The sequence below is a fragment of the Dendrobates tinctorius genome, unplaced genomic scaffold, assembly GCF_039654945.1.
Source record: "Dendrobates tinctorius isolate UK_male_01 unplaced genomic scaffold, ASM3965494v1 ptg000120l, whole genome shotgun sequence".
Classification (NCBI taxonomy): Eukaryota; Metazoa; Chordata; class Amphibia; order Anura; family Dendrobatidae; genus Dendrobates; species Dendrobates tinctorius.
Genome location: NW_027361788.1, coordinates 4,065,445 through 4,092,013, shown reverse-complemented (window position 1 = coordinate 4,092,013; position 26,569 = coordinate 4,065,445). Strand labels below are relative to the sequence as shown.

Below are 26,569 nucleotides of genomic sequence, written 5' to 3'. Positions count from 1 at the left end.
GTACGTGCTCAGTAGTGACCAGTGCTGTGGAGTCGTAGCTGAGATGAATCTGTGCTGCACTTTATGTACATGCTCAGTAGTGACCAGTGCTGTGGAGTCGTAGATGAGATGAATCTGTGCTGCACTTTATGTACATGCTCAGTAGTGACCAGTGCTGTGGAGTCGTAGCTGAGATGAATCTGTGCTGCACTTTATGTACATGCTCAGTAGTGACCAGTGCTGTGGAGTCGTAGATGAGATGAATCTGTGCTGCACTTTATGCACATGCTCATTAGTGACCAGTGCTGTGGAGTCATAGATGAGATGAATCTGTGCTGCACTTTATGTACGTGCTCAGTAGTGACCAGTGCTGTGGAGTCGTAGCTGAGATGAATCTGTGCTGCACTTTATGTACATGCTCAGTAGTGACCAGTGCTGTGGAGTCGTAGATGAGATGAATCTGTGCTGCACTTTATGTACATGCTCAGTAGTGACCAGTGCTGTGGAGTCGTAGCTGAGATGAATCTGTGCTGCACTTTATGTACATGCTCAGTAGTGACCAGTGCTGTGGAGTCGTAGATGAGATGAATCTGTGCTGCCCTTTATGTACGTGCTCAGTAGTGACCAGTGCTGTGGAGTCGTAGCTGAGATGAATCTGTGCTGCACTTTATGTACATGCTCTGTAGTGACCAGTGCTGTGGAGTCGTAGATGAGATGAATCTGTGCTGCACTTTATGTACATGCTCAGTAGTGACCAGTGCTGTGGAGTCGTAGCTGAGATGAATCTGTGCTGCACTTTATGTACATGCTCTGTAGTGACCAGTGCTGTGGAGTCGTAGATGAGATGAATCTGTGCTGCACTTTATGTACATGCTCAGTAGTGACCAGTGCTGTGGAGTCGTAGCTGAGATGAATCTGTGCTGCACTTTATGTACATGCTCAGTAGTGACCAGTGCTGTGGAGTCGTAGATGAGATGAATCTGTGCTGCACTTTATGTACAGGCTCAGTAGTGACAAGTGCTGTGGAGTTGTAGATGAGATGAATCTGTGCTGCTCTTTATGTACATGCTCAGTAGTGACCAGTGCTGTGGAGTCGTAGATGAGATGAATCTGTGCTGCCCTTTATGTACATGCTCAGTAGTGACCAGTGCTGTGGAGTCGTAGATGAGATGAATCTGTGCTGCGCTTTATGTATATGCTCAGTAGTGACCAGTGCTGTGGAGTCGTAGATGAGATGAATCTGTGCTGCACTTTATGTACATGCTCAGTAGTGACCAGTGCTGTGGGGTCGTAGATGAGATGAATCTATACTGCACTTTATGTACATGCTGAGTAGTGACCAGTGCTGTGGAGTCGTAGATGAGATGAATCTATACTGCACTTTATGTACATGCTGAGTAGTGACCAGTGCTGTGGAGTCGTAGATGAGATGAATCTGTGCTGCACGTTATGCACATGCTCAGTAGTGACCAGTGCTGTGGAGTCGTAGATAAGATGAATCTGTGCTGCGCTTTATGTATATGCTCAGTAGTGACCAGTGCTGTGGAGTCGTAGATGAGATGAATCTGTGCTGCACTTTATGTACATGCTCAGTAGTGACCAGTGCTGTGGGGTCGTAGATGAGATGAATCTATACTGCACTTTATGTACATGCTGAGTAGTGACCAGTGCTGTGGAGTCGTAGATGAGATGAATCTGTGCTGCACGTTATGCACATGCTCAGTAGTGACCAGTGCTGTGGAGTCGTAGATGAGATGAATCTGTGCTGCCCTTTATGTATATGCTCAGTAGTGACCAGTGCTGTGGGGTCGTAGATGAGATGAATCTGTGCTGCACTTTATGTACATGCTCATTAGTGATCAGTGCTGTGGAGTCGTAGATGAGATGAATCTGTGCTGCCCTTTATGTACATGCTCAGTTGTGACCAGTGCTGTGGAGTCATAGATGAGATGAATCTGTGCTGCACTTTATGTACATGCTCAGTAGTGACCAGTGCTGTGGGGTCGTAGATGAGATGAATCTATACTGCACTTTATGTACATGCTGAGTAGTGACCAGTGCTGTGGAGTCATAGATGAGATGAATCTGTGCTGCACTTTATGTACAGGCTCAGTAGTGACCAGTGCTGTGGAGTCATAGATGAGATGAATCTGTGCTGCACTTTATGCACATGCTCATTAGTGACCAGTGCTGTGGAGTCATAGATGAGATGAATCTGTGCTGCACTTTATGTACGTGCTCAGTAGTGACCAGTGCTGTGGAGTCGTAGCTGAGATGAATCTGTGCTGCACTTTATGTACATGCTCAGTAGTGACCAGTGCTGTGGAGTCGTAGATGAGATGAATCTGTGCTGCACTTTATGTACATGCTCAGTAGTGACCAGTGCTGTGGAGTCGTAGCTGAGATGAATCTGTGCTGCACTTTATGTACATGCTCAGTAGTGACCAGTGCTGTGGAGTCGTAGCTGAGATGAATCTGTGCTGCACTTTATGTACATGCTCAGTAGTGACCAGTGCTGTGGAGTCGTAGATGAGATGAATCTGTGCTGCCCTTTATGTACGTGCTCAGTAGTGACCAGTGCTGTGGAGTCGTAGCTGAGATGAATCTGTGCTGCACTTTATGTACATGCTCTGTAGTGACCAGTGCTGTGGAGTCGTAGATGAGATGAATCTGTGCTGCACTTTATGTACATGCTCAGTAGTGACCAGTGCTGTGGAGTCGTAGCTGAGATGAATCTGTGCTGCACTTTATGTACATGCTCTGTAGTGACCAGTGCTGTGGAGTCGTAGATGAGATGAATCTGTGCTGCACTTTATGTACATGCTCAGTAGTGACCAGTGCTGTGGAGTCGTAGCTGAGATGAATCTGTGCTGCACTTTATGTACATGCTCAGTAGTGACCAGTGCTGTGGAGTCGTAGATGAGATGAATCTGTGCTGCACTTTATGTACAGGCTCATTAGTGACCAGTGCTGTGGAGTCATAGATGAGATGAATCTGTGCTGCACTTTATGTACGTGCTCAGTAGTGACCAGTGCTGTGGAGTCGTAGATGAGATGAATCTGTGCTGCACTTTATGTACATGCTCAGTAGTGACCAGTGCTGTGGAGTCGTAGCTGAGATGAATCTGTGCTGCACTTTATGTACATGCTCTGTAGTGACCAGTGCTGTGGAGTCGTAGATGAGATGAATCTGTGCTGCACTTTATGTACATGCTCAGTAGTGACCAGTGCTGTGGAGTCGTAGCTGAGATGAATCTGTGCTGCACTTTATGTACATGCTCAGTAGTGACCAGTGCTGTGGAGTCGTAGATGAGATGAATCTGTGCTGCACTTTATGTACAGGCTCATTAGTGACCAGTGCTGTGGAGTCGTAGATGAGATGAATCTGTGCTGCACTTTATGTACATGCTCAGTAGTGACCAGTGCTGTGGAGTCGTAGCTGAGATGAATCTGTGCTGCACTTTATGTACATGCTCTGTAGTGACCAGTGCTGTGGAGTCGTAGATGAGATGAATCTGTGCTGCACTTTATGTACATGCTCAGTAGTGACCAGTGCTGTGGAGTCGTAGCTGAGATGAATCTGTGCTGCACTTTATGTACATGCTCAGTAGTGACCAGTGCTGTGGAGTCGTAGATGAGATGAATCTGTGCTGCACTTTATGTACAGGCTCATTAGTGACCAGTGCTGTGGAGTCATAGATGAAATGAATCTGTGCTGCACTTTATGCACATGCTCATTAGTGACCAGTGCTGTGGAGTCATAGATGAGATGAATCTGTGCTGCACTTTATGTACGTGCTCAGTAGTGACCAGTGCTGTGGAGTCGTAGCTGAGATGAATCTGTGCTGCACTTTATGTACATGCTCAGTAGTGACCAGTGCTGTGGAGTCGTAGATGAGATGAATCTGTGCTGCACTTTATGTACATGCTCAGTAGTGACCAGTGCTGTGGAGTCGTAGATGAGATGAATCTGTGCTGCACTTTATGTACATGCTCAGTAGTGACCATGTTCTGCGATTTGTGAAAATACACCTCCAATCTCCTCCATTTGTGGAGACTTTCCTGGAGTATCACATACCGTACTGCCTTTTCATAGACGACTACTGTAACGTGTGACACTCGGGTTAGATAATAGGTCTTATCTAAATTTCTTCATTTTTTTGTGTTTTAAGTTCTCTCTTGTAAACAAGTACAATGCTTGGCTGTGTTTTCATTGTAAACCAACGTTTTCCTTAAAGATCAGTTATTATTTCTTAGTTGTTAGCTCTTTTGTGGAATTCAAAGAGAACTAAGTAGCCCTAACCTAAATTATGATATAATGTTGATACTGAAATAAGCATTTTATACAAAAGTTTTTGTTTTTTCCAGTGGGATTATTTTCCATATAAACTATAAAACTTTTTATAAAATGTTCCCAGACTGTTTTCAAAGCCAATGAAAAACATCTGACATGTTATAGAGCATGAAGGCTAGTAAAAAAAAATACATAAATAAAAGTAGCCCGCTGCCAATGGAAGCATTTAACTGCATTCTGCTTCGCTTTAGGGTGTAGGTTCTGTGTGTTTGCCACTTTTGTTTCATAGAAGTACCATAACCCAGGGAAATAAAGATCTAAATTCATACAAAGCACTGGGAATGATGCAGGAGTCCATGGCATCCATTGATGCTTGTGTTTTTAGGTTGGTTCTTTGTAGAAATATTGTTATGAACATTGTACTTTATTTTACTGAATATGTCATTATAGGGGTAAATTCCCTATTGCCTTCATGGGGTTGTGAATTAGACTAAAACAAACCCCAGTCCTCACTCCCCCAACTGGTCATGTAGTAAGGATTTCTTTAGTATTGCACAGGTGATGGAAGTATTATCAAGGCATCAGGAATTCTCTCACCTGTGCATCACTATGGAAATCCTGGATACATGACTTTTTTGGGACCATGAGGGCTGGAGTTTGGGAAACAACGGGCTAGAATAGGAAGGTGATCCAGCATCCACATTAGTTGAAAAATTGTTAGGAGAGAGACAAAAACACCCTGAGTACACAAGACACTGAATTGACTCGTTTCAAGTCCATACAAGACTTAATCACAACTATTAGTGATGAGCAAATGTGCTCTGTTACGGATTGTGTGCTAACCTAGTGTCTTTGGCGTGCTTGAAAAATATGTTCCGAGCCCCCCCCCAGCTGCATGTCTCGTGGGTGTTAGGCTGGTTTTACACTTGTCATGTGTGTTGTGGGCCGTATGACGGTGATTTTTGCGGTATCCCACAGAAACGGGGTAACGCAAAAACAAGCTACCGTTGTTTTTACGGTACCATTGAAATGCATTGCGCCCGTGTCCGTAAGCCGTGAAAAACATTATTTCACGGCCGCAAATACGGCCCTCACGGCCATATGGAGCACGGCCCTCCTACTGATTTTTGTAGGCCAATTTTGCGGCCCCATATGAATTTATTGGGGCCGCAAAATCGGCCTGCAATAACACAGTAAGTGTAAAAGCAGCCTAATGCCGGCTTCACATTTGTGTTCCTCAGAGTTGCGGACTTCCTTCGTGAAGCTCCGCCCATTGCAGCACCTCGTTGGGTCAGCTCCACCTACGTCCGCATAATTATGCATGCGGCCTGCGTATCCTATCTTTAACATTGGGTATGCAGGTCGTGCGGATATATGCAGATGCTTCCGCATGCGTCGTTATGACGATGCGGTGACCCGCGTCTAGCGCAATATGTTGGAATTCGATGCGGTCGCTGCATCGTCAAAACGGAGGCATCCGCATGACCTGCGTACCCAATGTTAAAGATAGGGTACGAAGGCCACATGCAGAAGTATGCGGACATAGGCGGAGCTCACCGGAGGAGGTGTGGCAGTGGGCAGAGCTTCACGGAGGTAGTCCGCAGACTTTCACAGCCCTGCCATCCGCAAATGTGAACCTAGCCTTAGATAGCCACCACACATGCAGGGATTGCCTGGTGCTTGCACTGACCAATACATTTCATTTGAAGAGCCAAAATAATACTGGAATTAAAGTAAGATTCCTTTTACATGGACCAAGTGGCTGCACAAAATGACTGCCAATCGGTAAACATTTACTGACGGGGTGGGGGTCACTCAATAGCTTTTTTACACCGGCAGACTGTGTGTAATGAATGAAATGTAGTAGATCTCTTAGTGCACGTGGGCTGCCATTGTTTTCGGCAGTCTGAGTCCTGTTTACATAGGAAGATTCGTAAGAATGATGATTTTTGTGTCTGGCACAGAACAACATCATTTCACCAGATAAACAAGCTTTTCACTAAAAGGTTATCATGAAATGAGCATTCTTAAGAACACTCTTTCACAATAATCTTTCAGTAGAAATGCAGCATAAAGAGGACCTTTTACGAAATTTTAAGCCATGAGTTAACTTTAGTTCAGTCCAGTGGGTGTTATTTTTCACTGAGGGTGTGTGCTTCTGCATCCTATATGATGCTGACCAATTATAAGGAGATAGCAACATAGAAGTACAGGAGGATATGTCATGATGTCATCATGGTCACATGACAGGAGTACACAGGTCCTGCCAGCTAGAGTGTGTAGCCCAAATAAGCAATGAATATATTAGACAGCACAGAAGTTCTGGAAATATTAGTTGGAGTTATTACCTCCACACTTTTGGGCTGCATAATATATCTTAAGCGGTTGTCCAGTCCAAATCTACAAGTCTACAGTCACTGTATGTGATTGCAGACTTATGAATCCCCTGAGCACACACTGTATGTTTCTAGAGCTCGTAGGTTTCTGAGCCAGGACCAGAGGGTTTGTATGAGTTACTTATACTCGGGCCAGAGCCCGTCCAGTGGGCGAAGGACCATAGGGTTTGTATGAGTTACTTATACTCGGGCCAGAGCTCGTCCAGTGAGCGCAGCCTCACTCTCCATACACTTGTATGTAGCGAGGCCATGCCCACTAGACGGCTGCGCCACTAGTCATGGCACCAAATATGAACCTAGCACTCAACTTAAAGGTATTTGTAAGGCGGTTTATTGTAGTACACGAAAAAAGACGTTTCGGTCAATGTGACCTTCAGTTACGTGTGGTATATAGATTGTGTAGAGCTTATAGGCATCTATCAGAAAGGACTATGGTGCTTTAGACATTGAGAAGAATGATCTCTCTAAGGTAATGAGCTTGTCAGTATATAGGAGAGGGGCAAACGTGCCTCCAGATGCGGCCATCTAGGATGGCCGGTGGACACCGCATCTGGAGGCACGTTTGCCCCTCTCCTATATACTGACAAGCTCATTACCTTAGAGAGATCATTCTTCTCAATGCCTAAAGCACCATCGTCCTTTCTGATAGATGCCTATAAGCTCTACACAATCTATATACCACACGTAACTGAAGAAGGTCACATTGACCGAAACGTCTTTTTTCGTGTACTACAATAAACCGCCTTACAAATACCTTTAAGTTGAGTGCTAGGTCCATATTTGTTGCTTTAACGGTTTGGGAACCTAACCTTAGCACCATATTGAGTTGTGCTCACGGTGTTCTTTCTATACTAGTCAGGGCACAGCCTTGCGTCAATACAAGAGTATGGAGCGAGGCCGCTCCAACTGGCTGGGAGTATGTATAACACATATGTACTTGCCGATCCCCGCTCAGAAACTGGTGAATCCCCGCAACGAACAGTGGGTGTACCTGGGGGGGGATTCATAACTCTGCAGAAACGCCGAGTAACCATAGACTTATCATTTTGGGCCAGACAACCCCATTAAGATACACACTCCAGATGGCATCATCACAGATCTTTCTGCACATCTATGTTGCTGCCTGTTTATGATTGGCCAGCATCATACAGAAGGCAGAAGTAGACACCCCCAGCGAAAAACATCTAATAACAACCGCTTGGACTTAACTTTAGTTGACTCATTAGGTGCTAAATATTTGATCGCTTTTATCTCTGCAACTGTCAGGCGAGGTTTGAAAAAAAAAAAAAAAAAAAAGTTCTATTCTGCTCTGTAGCCACTATTACTTCATTTGTCCAATTCAACATGAAACATTTGATAAAGGTCCTCTTTAAGGAAATGTTCACACGTATATATATATATATATATATATATTTTTTTTTTAATGGATTTTAAAGCAGATCTGCTTCAAATTTCTCATCAAAGTGTCTTAAAAATTCTCTTCCTATTGATTTAAAAGTCCACAGCACTATTCATATAGCAAAGTTTTGGGGAGTTTTATTGTTGCAATGAGGTTTTGAAAATCTTGCAGAGGAAAAAAGTGACATAGCACTTCTTTGATGTGGATTCCTCGAGGAATCATTCCAGTCAAATCTTGACACTGTCAAGTCAAAAGATGGCCAAAAATTGGGAAGAAAAGCTTAAAAAATTTCAAATCCTTAAAAATCTCCTGAAAAACCTTGTCAAAAACCCACACAGATTCCTGATGTGGATTTTTCTTGAAAACTGCGGCAATTTCTTTCTTTGAGAACAAATGGATCGGCAATGCAAAATCAGACATGTCGGGTTCTTATAACTAGACATGTCGGGTTCTTATAACTCCTGACATAACCCGTCGGGGGAGAGTCGGATTGCCCCATACACATTGGACTATACTCTCCGATATTGGCAAGTTCTTCCGTCATTCGTCTTTAGGCCCCATACACATTGGACTATCACATGAATCTCCAACCTGATGCTCTCCGTTCTTACTCCATGATGTCTCGCACGCAAGCTGGGTCATCTGCATCTCCAAATAACAGAAAACTGACCGGCACATCAAGAACTAGTGTGAACAGGTGCATACGAAAAATCATCAGATATATCAAAATACAAAAATGGTTGCACTCAATCGTCTTAAAGCACGTCAATGTGAAATACATGAAATATGTATAGCAAAATGGCTTTTGAAGTTTAGGAACAATACACGAGATGCTTAGCACAAAATTTGGCCAAATAATGTGAGCCCATCCACCATCGTCAAGGTAATCTCATGACTCGGATGGGTCCCTGACTTAACTGCCTAGTGTGAACACTTACCTATGGCTAATATTTTGGTGAAGCCTACATTCATGGGTTGGTCGGTACCTGATGTAATTAAAACCACAGCATGGTGAATGGCGTAGTACTCAGTCAGAAAGCTAGCATACAAATAACAGAAAACTGATGGCACATCAAGAACTAGTCTGAACAGGTGCATACCAAAAACCAACTTGTATATCAATCGTGTTAAAGCATGTCAATGTGAAATATATGCAGTGTGAATAGCAAAATTGCTTTTGATCTGCATCTCTCTCCTCCTTGTCTTATGCTAAGGTAACAATCGATTTATGAATATTTACAAGCAATGAAATGAGGTACTGCGGGCTTCTAGATATCAAGAAGATGCTATATTTCATAATGAGATAACATGCACAGCTGACGTATTCTAAAAATATATGGTGGTATGCTTAAATGGTCATAATAATTTCAGACAGACAGAGGCAGGCTCTAGACAAACTGATGGGCAATTATAGGAGCAATGCATTCCAGGATGTAGCGTCACAGCACATATAGTGCTGGCATAGTTATGATAAAGAGGAACCTCCCACGCCAAAAGAGAGGATGGCAAGTTACAAAGCATGAGAATTGGGACAGTTCCTGAACATATTAGGCCAGAATATGAACCAAAAGGCAGTTTTACCTTCTTGTGGATGGTAATGGAAACAAGACCATGCTTTTTCTGCAGGTTAAGCTATTGGCATAAAAAATGTGTAAAATATCCTAAAGGTCCCCCATTCACATTAGACCACACGTAAACCGAACCTGCTGATATCGATGGATTCGACCTACGGTCTAATGTGTATGAGTGCACCTGGCAAATGACTGTAGGGGGAGATGTCCAATTTCAGACTGCTGATCTTGTGGTTCTCTAAGAGTTAGGCCGCCTCCAGAGACGTGTGGTATTCTTATGGAGACCACAAGAGCGATCGACAGACCGCTCCTGTGTATGGGAAAGTCAAGTGTAATAGCTGCCAACTGAATGATCATAGTAACATAGTTAGTAAGGCCGAAAAAAGACATTAGTCCATCCAGTTCAGCCTATAAAATTCTATCAGAATAAATCCCCAGATCTACGTCCTTCTAAAGAACCTAACAATAACTGTAAGATACAATATTGTTATGCTCCAGGAAGACATCCAGGCCTCTCTTGAACCCTTCGACTGAGTTCGCCATCATCACCTCCTCAGGCAGGTAATTCCAGATTCTCACTGCCCTAACAGTAAAGAATCCTCTTCTATGTTGGTGGAAAAACCTTTTCTCCTCCAGACGCAGAGAATGCCCCCTTGTGACCGTCCCCTTCCTTGGTATAAACAGATCCTCGGAGAGATATTTGTATTGTCCCCTTATATACTTATACATGGTTATTAGATCGCCCCTCAGTCGTCTTTTTTCTAGACTAAATAATCCTAATTTTGCTAATCTCTGTGGGTATTGTAGTTCCCCCATCCCCTTTATTAATTTTGTTGCCCTCCTTTGTACCCGCTCTAGTTCCATTATATCCTTCCTGAGCACTGGTGCCCAAAACTGTACACAGTAGTCCATGTGCGGTCTAACCAGAGATTTGTACAGAGGCAGTATAATGCTCTCATCATGTATATCCAGACCTCTTTTAATGCACCCCATGATCCTGTTTGCCTTGGCAAACATCATTCCGATCCATCATTCAGGTATGTAATGTGTATGGGGAATGAATACTAGAAAGCCTAATTCTGCCATGTAAATGGAGTAGCTGGAAGCCACACGTGCACATTAAACTAGGGTCAGCCAAACCTGTCGATAATGATGGGTTTGGCCAAAAGTCCAATGTGGATGAGAGCATCGGATAATTCATTGTCGGAGGAGCTAAAATGCCGTCATGTCTGATTTTGAACTGATGATCCTTTTGTTTTCTTTGAAATAAGCCACCGCCAAATATGTCTAGCAGCAGCTTTCTCATGGCAAATGCCTAGAATGAGCGCACCTGTGTATGGGAGAGAATGCCAAGATGACTGCCGACCGAAGCATCGTTATGGGGGTCTTTAGATTAGGATACACTATAGCAGGAGGATCAGATCACACCCTTACTAGAATACAATGCCAAGTTTTTTAAGCTGTTGTTTTTATGTGCAGCACATGAAAGCACAGATCTCCCTTTAGTTCTCAAAATCGGCTCCAGTAAGAAAAAAAGGACCGATTTCATGAGAAAAGCCTGTGCAACGTTGTATATTTTTAGTGCAACTGCTCAAACCAAAAAGGGAACTCTTGTTACAAGTATTCCAGCATCAAAAGGCAGTGCGGACTTTACGGCTCTGCATCGTGACCTGCACCATCCATGTGTTACATATGTTTGCAGAGAATTTTGCCATATTGTCTAAGCATCACTTTCGACCTTCTCCGAGACCTGCAAATATAAAGTGCTCCTAAACCTCACATAGAACTTGTGAATCGCTTTCCTCGAAGACTATTTCACTTCTCATTTAGCCCTGGAAATTGAGAATAAACTGCTGCTCCTGTCAGTAGTAATTTTAGTCTTAATGATGAATTATTACATACAAGCGAATGTCTTGAGACTTGGTATGCCCTGAAATATCTTCATTTCGAGAAGTTAAAGAACCACTCCTACAAGTGCAAATCAAATGCAGGCAATTAAAATATTAATTATATGAATTTTTATTTCTTCCCCAAATTAATTTTGCTGTGCTCATCGTGCAGCAGATGCTTACTCTTCGCTTTATCGCCGCAATATCACTAATATGATAATGATGTAGTCAAGGAGGCTGTTAATGAAAGGAAGACATGTTCTAGTGGATGAACTCCATCATTTCGATTCGAAAATACCTTTCTCTTTATTGAATAGCTTTTATTTTCTTCATTGTTTTTATTTGTATTCATTATGTTATATCTTCACTATCTTTTTTTTTTTTTTTTTTTTTTTTTTAGATTACAAAGAAGGGAAAATTTGGAGGAAATTTGTACTTGGACTACTCCAGCTAATAATTAATTTGCTTTTGCTAATTGTGCTATCTGCTTTGGAGAATCACTTTTTGATATAAGGGCCCCCTGATAAGTTGGTCACTGGGTATCATTCTGCTGGTACCCTCATCAGTCAGCCGTGATGCAAAATAAATCAGAATGGCATTTGTACTCCAAATTGGTATTATTGAAAGCGTTATCTGGATGCGCAGAAAATGAGCCCTTTCACGGGTCCATTAACGGAAAAAGAAAAAACGTATACATTTTTAAAAAAAGATGTCAGAAACCAAACGAAATTATTTATTAGTGAATGTTTTTTTTTTTTTTAAACTGCTTTTAGACCACCCATAGACTTTAAAAGTCCAGGCGGTCCTGCCCCTACTCTGTAGTGATGTTCTAAAATGTCACTGCATAGTAGAGTAGTTACATTAGCTGCAGAAGCGGGGATCCGGCTTTCGGATAGCCAGAACTCCCGTAGAGAAGACATTTACAATGTATCTCTTTACTTTCTCTATCACTGTATAATCAGCACTATGAACACAATCAGCTTTGAAATCATTTTCCCTGTAACTAGGGACAATATACCAGTTACATGGGAAATAAGATTAAAATATTTCAAAATGTAAACGACCCCCCACACCGCCAAAGAACATTATAGGGGGCACAATGTATAAAATAAGTTAAAGGTACAAAAGTAAATTGATTAAAAGAAAAATGTCACTGGCAGTCCAATGCAAATATTTTCACACTGGTTACTGGGGTTATTTTAGACTTATGCTTCCCTCCCTTTAGGAAGAGTTTTTACCTTCACCAGTCACAGTAGGAATTGTCACTTTTGACCCTTCTTCCCCACCTTTCACAATAACTTGTGCACACGCTCTTTAAATGAATGGATATAAAACAGGGTTTATCAGTCTATTGCAGCTATTGTACTTGTGGGTTTCATTAAGCAAGAAATAGGAGTCTAAAATAGATCCAGTGTCTAAGGTGAACATTTCTAATGTTAGTTGTTAATGTGGATTGTGATATGGGGGGGAGCTATTGCCTAATCTTTTTTTTAAATATTTAACACAAAATTATGATTTAAACAATTATTGATTTTTCTGATAATGTATTCCTTTCAAAGGGGTCTTATCATAAGAATAAACACTTTTCTAAATACATGGGCAATGTGTTTTCCCTCTGGAACTTCATAGGAATCATTATGGGAAAGGGCATGTTCATGAGAATTTTGAATTTTTCCATATGAGCTATAAAAAAAAAAAAGGTTGAAATCTAATTGGTTAATATTGGAAGCACCGCCTTCCTTTACTTCGTACTAGTTTTCACTCCTGGTTGTAACCAGCTTACTTGTGATTTGGAGCTTCTGTCAATTTTTACTTTGGAAAAGCATGCTCTTTTTTTTTTGCTGAATAAAACAAAGTGTAGATCCATCAGCAAAGTTCCAGGCACAAAAAACTCTTTTAATAATGTTTTTGGGTTATAATTAATAGAAACCTGTTTAGATGATTTATGCCGCCCAAACCACGGGCAGCATGAATGGCAGCCTTTCTGCACGATTGCAGCCCGGTATGTTATTCTCTAGTGTTTCTGAGAATATTTATTTTGAAGAGTGCTGGGTGGAGCCGGACTAGTCTTGTCTCTGGCTATGGTTCCCAGCCGGCTCTTCTCAGTGTTTCACCATGTGATTGACAGGTCTGTACACGTAGAGAGCTGTCAGTCGCCTCTTGCAGTGCAGGGAAGAGGTCTTCAAGGCAAGGTCTCTTCAAAGTATATTTTCTCTTAAATCCCAGAGCGTTGCCGAGAATAATAATATACCTGGCTGAAATCGTGCCGCCAGGCTCCGATTCATGCTGCCCTCAGTGTGACAAATTCACTTTAAGGTTTGTTTTCCGAAACGCGTTAACTAGAGCATTGGCTACTTTTCTTTCTGATAGAATCTTGTAATGAATAAGATAGTTTTATTCACTATGAACCTTGGTGCTGGATCTGCTATTAGTTTTGTTCGTTATTTGTGAGAGCCTCTTATCGGTGACATCCGTGTGGGTGAGCTGCAGAACCTTTTTGCATATCCCTTTTTTCTCTATTTTATTTACCTTTTTTTATTTTATATATATTTTTATTTATCTTATGGGCATTTTTATTTTTTTTTTGCTTTTGATTACTTTTGTATGCAACTTTTATTTTTCCACCATGTTTAGCCAGAGATTAACTTGATAAAGAATGCATGTTCTGAATAATGCAGTACATATAGATCGTCTCAAGTGGAGACTTTAGTGAGTCATGCATATAAACGGGGAGTAGGGTCTGGGAGGAAAGGGGAAAAACTTGTAAATAAAGCAAAAATTTAATGGGGAGCCAGTAATGACTCCAGGAGACGAGAGGCATAGACGGTATTCCCAGTCACTCTTGGGTTCTGTTTATTTAAAAAAAAAAAAAAATGTAACCATTGGTAGAATTTATGCTTTCAGGTTTACAATGGGAACCATCCGTGCATTAACATGCTCGTAAAACAAATTTGGCCTATGAAAACTCCGTATTCAAGCCAACTCTGAGGAACATGTAAACATTAAAATTACTCATGAAAGAATTCAATTGCCCTTGAGCTACAAACCCAACAAAATGAAGTGAGCTGTAAAGATTGTAGGATCGCCTCACCCAGACACGATGATCAAAACTCTTCGCTATGAAGTCTGCATCTGTTAGCGATGTGTCCCAAGGCAACTCTTAGCTCACATATTTGCAAGCATTATGATATAGACGAAGAAGGTGTCTGAGGCTAATTCAGCTTGAACTGCTTTACTGTACTGGCACATTCACTCCCTCTGGCACAAGGGTTATAGTGTAGATCACAGCTACGGGGTATGGTGAATGTTTTATAATACTTTAAAGAATAAAAACCCTCATTTTTTATTCAGATTTTCCAAAATGTCAGTAAGGAAATATGTAAGTATATTGTTAAGAACTAGTTTTCCTTTTGGTCAAAACAGTTAAGATAATTTTCCACTAACTACTTGTGTGCTGGTGGTTTTGGTTGGCACATTCTGCCATTCTCTTCAACGCTCTGTTCTCTTACTCAACAGTTCCACTTCATAGATCTTAGAGTGTCTGATTTGTGGAAACAATGCTTTACTGCTATGCAAAAAAAATCTTAAAGGGGTTGGCCCACCACAGCAATTATGTCCAATCGGGGCTATGACCCCCATCTTAAAACTAGGCAAGTGTTTTTAATTAAAACTACACTTCAATATAGAACAGTAGAGTAAATTATTGAGGAATAATTTAGAGGCTTTTAGTTATTGTGTCATTTGACGGATGGCAACCATATTGATTCTTTTTCTATTCTGATATCATTGCTTCCCCTACATTTTTTAGAATGACTCTGGCGTTGCAGAGGGGACACATTTTAGTTTCTATGCTCCAAATTTTGTCGGCGGGCAGCAGTTTTATATCCCTGATCAATCAGAGCCTGTGAATCCTCAGCTTGTTTCCTCTGCCTTTGCTTGTGATAGGTTCCCCTTGTCAGCACTTACAAACAGGAGTCAGGGTGATGCTGCATCTGGTAATTCCGCACGCAGCACTCAGATAGTATAGAGAGTCAGTGTGAATCAGAGCTCTGCAGCTAATCATTATAAGGAGTAATTGCCTTTTACCTTGCCGCATGCCTGGATTCACGACTACAGTGCTTTAGACTGCTGTGTGATTAACCTCCCTGCTATTGATGCTCTCTGTGCACTAACTAAGGAATGAAAAGCAAGAATTCATCCTTATGTGCTGTGATGTGTTTGTGCAAGATCACAGCAATTACTCTCTTCCAACCAGCTCAGAGTCGACTGCATATTAACAAATAAGGCCTTAAGAATAGAAAACTGTTACAAATGTAGGAAACAAGTTACCATACATTGGGGAATAATTAAGTATTTGATGCACTGCTGATTTTGCAAGTTTTCCCTCCTTCAAAAAATGGAGAGGTCTGTAATTTTTGTCGTGGGAACACTTCACCTGTGAGAGACAGAATCTAAAAATAAAATTCAGAAAATCGCATTGTATGATTTTTACAAAAATAATTTGCATTTTATTGCATGTAATAAGTATTTGATACAATAGAAAAACAGAATTTCATATTTTGTACAAAAACCTTTGCTTGCAGTTACAGATGTCAGATATTTTCTGTAGTTCTTGACCAAATTTTCGCACACTGCAGCAGGGATTTTGGCCCCCTCCTCGATACAGATCTCCAAATGTTTCAGGTTTCAGGGCTGTCGTTGGGCAACATTGCGTTTTAGCTCCTTCCAAAGCTTTTCTTTTGGGTTCAGGACTGGAGACGGGCTAGGCCTCTTCAGAACTTTGAAATGCTTCTTACGGAGCCACTCCTTAGTTTCCCTGGCTGTGTATTTTGGGTCATTGTCATGCTGGAAGACCCAGCCATGAGCCATCTTCAATGTTCTCACTGAAGTGAGGAGGTTGTTGACCAAAATCTCGTGATACATGACCCCTATCCATCCTTCCTTCAATATGGTGCAGTTGTCCTCTCCTCTTTACAGGAAAGCACCCCCAAAGTATGAGGTTTACCCCACCATGCTTCACAGTTGGCATGGTGTTCTTTGGGTTCTACTCATCCTTCTTCTTCCTCCAAACATGGTGAGTGGATTTGATACCAAAAAGTTTTATTTTGGTCTTATCTGACCACTTGACCATCTCCCATGTCTCCTCTGGTTCATACAGATGATCATTGGCGAACTTCAAATGGGCCTGGACATGTGCTGGCCTGAGCACAGGGACCTTGCGTGCCCTGCCTGCAGGATTTTAATCCATGACGATGTAGTGTGTTACTAATGGTAATGTTTGAGACTGTGGTCCCAGCTCTCTTCAGGTCATTGACCAGTGTAGTTCTGAGCTGATTCCTTTCTCAGATTCATCCTTACCCCACAAGGTGAGATCTTGCATGGAGCCCCAGACAAAGGAAGATTGATTGACAGTCATCTTGTGTTTCTCCCATGTTGTAATAATTGTGCCAGCAGCTGTTCCCTTCTCACCAAGCTGCTTGCCTATTGTCCTTTTACCCATCCCAGCCTTGTGCAGGTCTATAATTTTGTCCCTGGTGTCCTTAGACAGCTCTTTGGTCTTGGCCATGGTGGAGATGTGATTGATTGTGTGGACAGGTGTCTTTTGTACAGGTAACGAGTTCAAACAGGTGCAGTTATTACAGGTGATGAGTGCAGAGTAGGAGGCTTCTTAAAGAAAAACTAACTGGTCTGTGAGAGCCAGAATTCTTGTTAGTTGGTAGGTGATCAAATACTTATTTCATGCAGTAAAATGCAATTTAATTATGTAAAAATCATACAATGTGATTTTCTGGATTTTATTGTTAGATTTTGTCTCTCACAGGTGAAGTGTAGCTGTGACAAAAATGACAGACCTCTCCATTGTTTGTAGGTGAGAAAACTTGCAAAATTGGCAGAGTATCAAATACTTATTTCCGCTCTGTAATGGCCAGAAACGGTGTTATTCCTCATATACGAAGGGCAGCTTATTCTGAAAAGTTTCATGAAATTACATTTTACCCCTTTAAATCTGAATCCTTATGGTATGAAACGCATAATGGGTATACTCTACACGTTGTCTTTTCACCTCTAGTCCTCCAACCATTCTGGCCTGTGGAGGAGAAAAGAAAGAGCAGCACGCCTCCCCCCGTTAGATTATCTAGAGATTACAGAAACAGCTCCCACACCTATCAAATATTTATATGCCGTATATGTGCCATAAGTATCTCTGCTCGACATACCGCCTTAGACGGTCTGGATTTGCTCCACATTGCTTGTAAAATGACAGCAGTGCAGATTTTATGCCACTCATTCATTCCGGATTTCACTCTTCGGATGCATATTTTTCACCATAATTTGCAGCAAAATATACTAAGCGTTTGCTGCAAGCGAATCATCCGCTTCTGCTTTTGTTCCTGTAAATTAAAGCTATTCGCCTTTTTTCTTTTTTGTGTTTTAGGATGGGCTATACTCGATGCCTGTATATATTTTGTCCTTTTTCACATAAGATGTATTTTAGCAGCACTGAGTGCAAACTAAAAAAAAAACCATCGCATAAAACGCTAAAGTGTCTTACTGACAGTAATGAAGCTTGCGAGCCTTATGAATCCTAATGACAATTGGTATTTTATGCCGGATGGAATCAAAGCAGCAGGCTGTCCTGGCTCCTTTCTGTAAATTGCAGGCTAATATCTGTCACGTCTGTCAGTCATTTTTCAATTTCTCAATCCATACACCTGAAGTCTCCATATAGCGAATGTTTACGGGGCGACTGCACGCAACTCTGTGTCTCATTTTACAATCAAAGGACCGATAACAAGCTCACCGCTTTTTCCCACGTCCCCCCGGTAGACCAAGCGCAGCTTTTAGCTCTTACAAAGTGCCTCTGCTTGGCCATTTGGCCACAGTCAGCATTCTTTAAAAATATAACACTTTTTTTTTTTTTCCTCCCTTTTGGAAGTCAATTTAAAACTGGTTAGTTGTAGTGTCAGGTAACAGTTTAGATTTAATGGGGCAGCCGAGCTTTTTTTTTCCCCCCTTTTTTTAACTTTATTTTTGTTCCTCCGTTTTCATCTTTCGGGGAGGCTAAAGGGAGAGTCTCCGAGAGAGTTCTTTGCTTTTTCTCTACACAGACCCAGGCTGCCCTCGCAGGATCCCCTGCCAGGATTTCTATCATCTTCTGATCAAATATTAATGTATGATTCTCTGCTTGCTCACTAATCCAAAGCCAATTAATATTATCTGTCAATTATTTACAGATCCTGAGCTGCAGCGGATCTTCCCAGAAGACTTCAGTGACCAGGTTTGGAATGCGTAATTAATTTTTTTTTTTTATCCCCCCTTTTAACGTGACACCACATCTTCCATGTCTGATTCTTATTTAATGTGATGTTGCCGCTGTCCTTTAATAAATACAGGTGAAATCTTGATTGCCTGAGCAGGGACGATTTACTTCTAAGTAAGATGTCACAGGTTATTTATTGGAAGGCGCATGTGTATGTCTTCATGTATTTGTGGTGGGTTGAAATATGTATTGAAAAAGCAAGAAGAGGGAGAACGTCATGGTGAATATTTCTAGTGATGGTAAAGTTTCTTTAAGGTTCTGAGACTACAATAATGTCTTTTTATAGGGGGAGTCTACACTTGTTCCCACAAATTTAGGTACTGGCATGTCTTGATGATCGTGCTTAATCTTTTTTTTTTTTTTCTTTTTATATAGCGCTAACATATTCCACAGCGCTTTACAGTTATTATCATCACTGTCCCCGATGGGGCTCACAATCTAAATTCCCTATCAGTATGTCTTTGGAATGTGGGAGGAAACCGGAGAACCCGGAGGAAACCCACACAAACACAGGGAGAACATACAAACTCCTTGCAGATAATGTCCTTGGTGGGATTCGAACCCAGGACTCCCGCACTCACTACATCAACACCCTCCATCGCTTTGAGGAGTACCAATGGTCTACAGCGACCGCGGCATTTGCAGGGTTGTGTGAGAGAGGGGGCTTCCGTTCTCACTGCATCGACACGCTCCATCGCTTCGAGGAGTACCAATGGTCTACAGCGACAGCAGCATTTAGAGGGTTGTGTGAAAGCGGGGGCTTCCTTTCCAACTCCATTGACACCCTCCATCGTTTTCACAGGGTACCAATGGTCTACAGTGACCGCGGCATTTAAAGGGTTGTGCGAGAGAGGGGGCTTCCGTTCTCACTGCATCGACACGCTCCATCGCTTCGAGGAGTACCAATGGTCTACAGCGACAGCAGCATTTAGAGGGTTGTGTGAAAGCGGGGGCTTCCTTTCCAACTCCATTGACACCCTCCATCGTTTTCACAGGGTACCAATGGTCTACAGTGACCGCGGCATTTAAAGGGTTGTGCGAGAGAGGGGGCTTCCGTTCTCACTGCATCGACACGCTCCATCGCTTCGAGGAGTACCAATGGTCTACAGCGACAGCAGCATTTAGAGGGTTGTGTGAAAGCGCGGGCTTCCTTTCCAACTCCATTGACACCCTCCATCGTTTTCACAGGGTACCAATGGTCTACAGCAGTGGTCCCCAACCTTTTTTGCACCAGGGACCGGTTTCAAGCAAGACCATTGATCCGTGGCCCGGCAGGGCGGGGATGGAGGTGTGGCAGGGGCGGGGCTTTGGTCATAAGGGGGCGGGGCTATGGACACGGTTGTAGTGTAGCAGTGCATACTTATAATTAAATAACATTTATAATGTGACTCAACTCACCATAGGTTTTGAATAAGTGCTCCATCACCCCCTTCTCCCCATGATTGCCTTCACCCCATCACTCCCTTCTCCCCATCGTTGCCTTCACCCCATCACTCCCCTCTCCCCATCATTGCCTTCACCCCATCACTGCCGTCTCTCCATCACTCCCCTCATGGCCTTCTCCTCATGTCCCCATCTCCTCCAGGGCCAGGCTACACAAACACAGACCAACACACACACACACACACACAGAGACACACACACACACACACACACACATTATATACACACACACATTATACATACACCACCTCTCTCCTCTCACCTGCCCGCCGCCCGCGCTTCCTCGCTCTGACACAGCAGCGGCCGCGCTCTCCTCTCTGTGTCAGTCAGAGACAGGAAGCGCGGGCGGCGGGCAGGAAGCTGGACGGGTCCTTGCAGCTCCGCTCCTGCTATTCCCTCTTGCAGGCAGCGGAGCTGCTTGATCGCTCCCTGGCCGCCGCTAAGAACTGCTGCGCGCCGCCCCAGCCCCCGCTACGCCACTGACTGCCCCTGGTTCCCCTTGTGTCCGCGGACCGGCAAGGGCACTGCAGCGGCCCGGTGCTGGGCCGCGGACCGGCGGTTGGGGACCCCTGGTCTACAGTGACCGCGGCATTTAAAGGGTTGTGCGAGAGAGGGGGCTTCCGTTCTCACTGCATCGACACGCTCCATCGCTTCGAGGAGTACCAATGGTCTACAGCGACAGCAGCATTTAGAGGGTTGTGTGAAAGCGGGGGCTTCCTTTCCAACTCCATTGACACCCTCCATCGTTTTCACAGGGTACCAATGGTCTACAGTGACCGCGGCATTTAAAGGGTTGTGCGAGAGAGGGGGTTTCCGTTCTCACTGCATCGACACGCTCCATCGCTTCGAGGAGTACCAATGGTCTACAGCGACAGCAGCATTTAGAGGGTTGTGTGAAAGCGGGGGCTTCCTTTCCAACTTCATCGACACCCTCCATCGTTTTCTCAGGGTACCAATGGTCTACAGTGACCGCGGCATTTAAAGGGTTGAGAGAGAGTGGACTTCCTTTCCCACTCCATCGACTCCCTTCCATTATTTGCATGACAGCCAGAGGTCAAAGTATGACCGCCAAATCTGCCAGGTACGGTGGCTTGCTAGGTCCTGGGAAAAGCAGGGTCTAATACGCCTCCTTTTGATGTAACACTGACGAATCTAAAACGCTTCAGTGCATAAGTATTCTGTGTTCAAATACCAATATGAGACTAAGGAAAATAATACAATAACAAAAAATATACAAGAATAAAAAAAAAAGTATTGTCGCTACCGGAGTGACCTGATCTATAAAACTGATATTTTTTGACCCTTTTAATGTACACCATTAATAAAAAAAAAAATATATAGCAAAAATACAGAGATTTCTATAGTCTCACTGCTTTTGCAGTAAAGAATTCTGAATTATGTAGAGCAAAGGGGAACATTGTGTTTACAATAAAAGTGCTGCCTACATTTCATTGTTCTGCCAATTAGATGCTATGTAGAAACTAAGGGTCTAATAATTGCTTAACTCTATATAGATGATGAATAATTACCTTTTGTCACAAATTAATTAAATTAATGATTGTCATGCTTGATCTTTAATACAATGGAACGAAGTTGGGTACATTGTATTTTTTTTTTTTTTTAGAGCATCCTGAAACCCCTTGTACTACAAGAGCGCTAAAAGGAAAGCACTCCCTGGTTCTGTAGCTTCCCATGATGAAGCCCATGCTACCTCTTTTCCAATCTGCAACCGTGAAAATGTTCATGTGATGTAGTTTTTGCTTCCTGTTTTCTGTTTTAAAGGAGTTGTCTACTACCTGGACAACCCTTTAACGGAAGTAGTCCACCTTCTAAAATGAAAACACCATATGTTTACCACCTGTACCGAAGCTGTTTCAACAACATCTGCGCCAGTTCTCTCGGGGCTCTCATGACATTATTATGCTACGTGAGCCTTGCAGCTTATCAGCAACTGCTATCTTGTTGCAACTCTCTTAGTACTTCCTTTTGTCCGAGGTTCAAGCCTTTGAACAAACCTCAAACAAGCAAAAGAATTGAGAGCGCCACAGCTGATTTGGCTGCAGGGCTCACGTGGCATAACATTGTCATGAGAGCACTGGGAGAACTGGCGCAGATGGTGTTGAATCATCTTGTTAAAAATGGGTTAATTAGCTACCCCCTTTAGAAACCCCCTTTAAAGATGTCCAGGTTCGAAGCTCAAGTTTACATTCACTTTGTGGCTGCGGACTTATGAATCCCACAGCAGGCATAGTGCGCGCTTTCAGTACTTTCTGGTGTTGGCGCCTGCAGCTTCTGACCACATTCCTATAGTCGTGTCTAGTCGGCTGGTGACCTCTTATATGCAAATTGCATACTTGGGGTCACGCTTCCGCCTACTACTGGGGCAGACACCAAAGAATTCTGGCAGCATGTACTCTGCAAAACTGTGAAAATTGACAAGTTTGCAGTCAAATGGAGTGGCTGCAGACATGGACCCCAAGCATGGACAACCCCTTTAAAGTCCCTGTGCTGCTATATTTTGTGTGGAATAAGCCACGGTTAGGTCTACAGTCAGTTTCACCAGCAAAACAAATGTTTTGGCAGTACTTTCATTAATAGGACTTGTCTTAATAAGTCGAATGGCCGAATGGTGGACCACATCCACAGCAACTAATCGCTTGCCATATACACTCTTCATATTGCTGGAAAACAGCTGTTTCACCTGCTAGATCATGTGATTTATTATGTAAAGGTAATATGTCAGCAGGTTTTGCTTTGTAATCCTAGAGCAGCATAATATTGTGTAACTGAGCCAGATTCCGAGGATATGTCACTTACTCGGCTGTGTGCTGCAGTTTCAATACAATCAGTGTTTTATCCGCAGGAGATTATCACAGCCTGACTAGGTTTCACATGACTGACAGTCAAGCTAATCTGTGTAACTCCGCCCCCTACCTATTGGCAGCTTTGCTTATGCACTGTGTACACAGGAAGCTGTCAGTGGTGTGGGCGGGGTTATGCACAGTTAATCATTTGAGCTCTGCTACATCTACAGCAGGGAATACAGGAATTCTAACACAACTGCACCAAGCAGCCCAGTGAGTGACACATCACTGGAGTCAGAGGCTGTGTCCTTACATGATCTCAGATTTCATAACAAAAACTTGTTGACAGATTAACTTTAAAAATAAGTACAAAATTGACTATACTGCCGCTTGTGGCCTTACCCTAAATCCTATATCTCATAAAAGCAGAGTATTTCTAATGATTGAGTGAGATATAGGGGTTGTCCAGCTGTCCACCTTTTGGGAGATTTTTTTTTGTTTACTGAAGTGCATGTATTTGAGGCTAAAAATTTTTTTAATTAAAATTGGGTTTCTTTAAAAATGTTGTTTCATTCGGCTTTTCCAGGATCTTTCTCATTTTACCCATTCAACCTTGGTGTCGTCTGTGGTCATAAATCAGAAAAAAAGACAGCTAAGAGTTTTAAACTCCTTTTCAGACCATAATAGCAGTCTGACTGAAGGGTTCTAAGTTGACTCACTCTGCAACCAGCAATACAACAGCCATATAGAGGCTATACAAGGCAAACGGTGTAAAATGTTTAGTGGAACCCAATTCCAAAAATTATTTTTAGACCCATATACATGCATTTAAAAGGAATCTGTCAACAGGTTTTTACTATGTAATCCAAGATCAGCATGATGTAGAGGCAGAGACCTGATTCCAGCAATGGGTCACTTACACACTTTATTTTGCTGTTTCAATACAATCAGTGTTTTATCAGCTGAGGATTATTACTACAGAACTAGGCGTCTGGTGCTTCCTGGTCCAGCAGCGCCCCCGCCACTGATTGGCATCTTACTGCCTATGCACAATGTACAAAGAAAGCTGCCAATCAGTGTTGCGGGCGAGATTATACACAGCTCAGCATTCAGAGCTCTGCTAGATCTTAAACAGAGAAAACTGTGATTGTATCACAACTGCTGCATCCAGCAAAATGAGTCATTCATCGCTGGAATCAGTGTCTCTGTCCCTACATCGTGCTGCTGTCAGATTACATAGCAAAACCAGTTAGCACATTCCCTTTAACTAAAAGAACAAAATTGTACTCTAATGTGGACAAACACTATTTTTTTTTCCAAAATTGTGTTTCTAAACAATATTTTTAAGATTACATTAAAATATTCTAATTTGCATAAGTCATCACGGTATCATTGCCAAATGCAAATGTATCCCTCATTTACGTATTCTGAATTTAATAATTTAATATCAGGCTCATCTTTCAGAAAGGAGTGCTTCATAAGCGAACATTATATTCAGATTCTCACTTTGATGCATTCATCTTTCCCGTTTTCATAATCATGCTCTCTTGTGGGGGAAAAAGTGTTATAAAAATAAAATGATTATTCCATAGTCACAGGCAAAATTATTTAATTTTTTTTTTTTTTTTACAGATCCATTCATACATCCCATCTGTCTTTTACCTTCTAATGAGCTGGATTACTTCAATTTATGATTACAGAGTAATATAAAAAATAATGCAATGCATATATTTTGGTCAGATAAAATGGGAAAATGCTCTTTTATCTGCGGTATCTTACCAGTATACTCAGCTCTCAGTAATCATAATACTGCACATGCATCAAGTGGAATCTAGGGGAGGACAGAGCAGAAAGAAAGATGTGGGATTATCATGCTAAGCATCAGCTCTCAATGGCAATCAGCTGTTGCAAAAGCACAAAGTGGCAACTCCTGATGAGAGGAATTTTTAAAGTCCATTTTGCTTTTATTTGTAGCATTTTTTTATGTAAAGAGTGGCACAGTATTTGGTGCATCTAGATATCACTTCTGTTTAGAATAATTTGTTTCTGTCATCGCAAGGGCGCACACAGACCCAAGAGCGCCCCCCATGCAAGAGCAATATATGAGCCCTTTACAAGCCAATAAATGCATCATAATGCACAATTTCACTTGCTTTGGAGGTTGAACTGGGGCCCCATTACTTCTTGGGACCCTGTGCGGTTGCACCAATGTTATTTCCGCCCCATTTTCTTCCCCTCTTCCCGTACAGGAGTTAGTTTGCAATTTTTTAAAACTTTCAAGCTTAAAGAGGTTGTCTACTACTTTCACATTGATGACCTATCCTTAGGATAGGTCATCAATGTCTGATCGGTCATGGTTCGACACCCAGCACCCCTGCCGATCAGCTGTGTCAGTGGCAGCCGCCTGCCGGAAGTACTCACTTGTGGAGCTGCTCCATGTTCTGATAGTGGTCGCCACAGCTATTGCACATCCGACACCTATTGATTTGAATAGGAGACTGATATGTAGTACCAAGCCTCTCCCACTACCAGAAGACGGAGCAGGTCGGCAAGTCAGTGCTTCCAGCTGGTGGCCATCGATACAGATAACAGCTGATCGGCGGGGGTGCTGGGTGCCGATCATATATTGATGATCTATCCTGAGGATAGGTCATCAATGTAAAAGTAATGGACAACCTCTTTAAAAAGGTTGTGCAGGCTTGGGGCTCAAGTGTGCAGTGACTATACATGACTGCTTACTTGTGAATCCTCGCAGCACGCAGTGTGCGCACTGTCATGATTCTCTGATGCCAAGAGCGAGCGTGCTCATGATCAGAAGTATGCGATTTGCATGCTTGTGGTCACATGCCGACTAGATGTGCACAGCCTCGCTCTATACAAGTGAATTGAGCGAGGCCAAACATGTCTTGTTGTAGTTTGGCGGCATTTGGAGAATCCTTACTGTGCGCGCTGTGAGGATTCTCAAGTCTGCAGTCATGTAGCCCCAGGCCTGTACAACCCCTTTAAACAAGATTCACCATTTTCTTTTTAAATTTTTAGAGTAACATAAAATTAACAAATCGCAATTTTTTTGAACAAAAATGGTGTGTTCAAAATTTTCATTTTTTTCTTTAAGACAAAGGCCTTTGTAAAGCCCTTGATAAACTTTCCCCTTCTTGTTAAAAAGTGTGTGGGAGATATAAGATTCACATTATTGCAGCCCCTTTGTATATAACTTGTGAGCATGCGTGGAAGTCTATATTCACATGTGGCAGATGTTTTTCAGGCATTTTTGCGATTTTTCCATTCACCCTTTTGGTGCAGGGCTAACATATTTTATAAGGTTGAAAAGAAGCAAAGATATCCAGCTAAATAGATAAAAATGATGGTACAATAAGTAGTTGAAAAATGTATGTTCAGCACAGAAAAGATGCCTTAAAGGAGATCTTATTAATATGCATGAATTCATCAATTTAAAGATTTGCCTTCTAAAG

At 42.4% G+C, this 26,569-nt stretch overlaps 1 protein-coding gene across 4 annotated transcripts in view; it reads left to right on the top strand.

Moving 5' to 3' along the window:
- DENND1A (DENN domain containing 1A) overlaps positions 1-26,569 on the top strand; it is a 973,091-nt gene that overhangs the window by 196,821 nt on the left and 749,701 nt on the right. For all 4 annotated transcript variants that reach the window (XM_073590695.1, XM_073590694.1, XM_073590697.1 and 1 more), the window contains exon 3: positions 18,764-18,807. In XM_073590695.1, the coding sequence (XP_073446796.1) occupies positions 18,764-18,807 (44 nt within the window). The remainder of the gene's footprint in view (positions 1-18,763; positions 18,808-26,569) is intronic.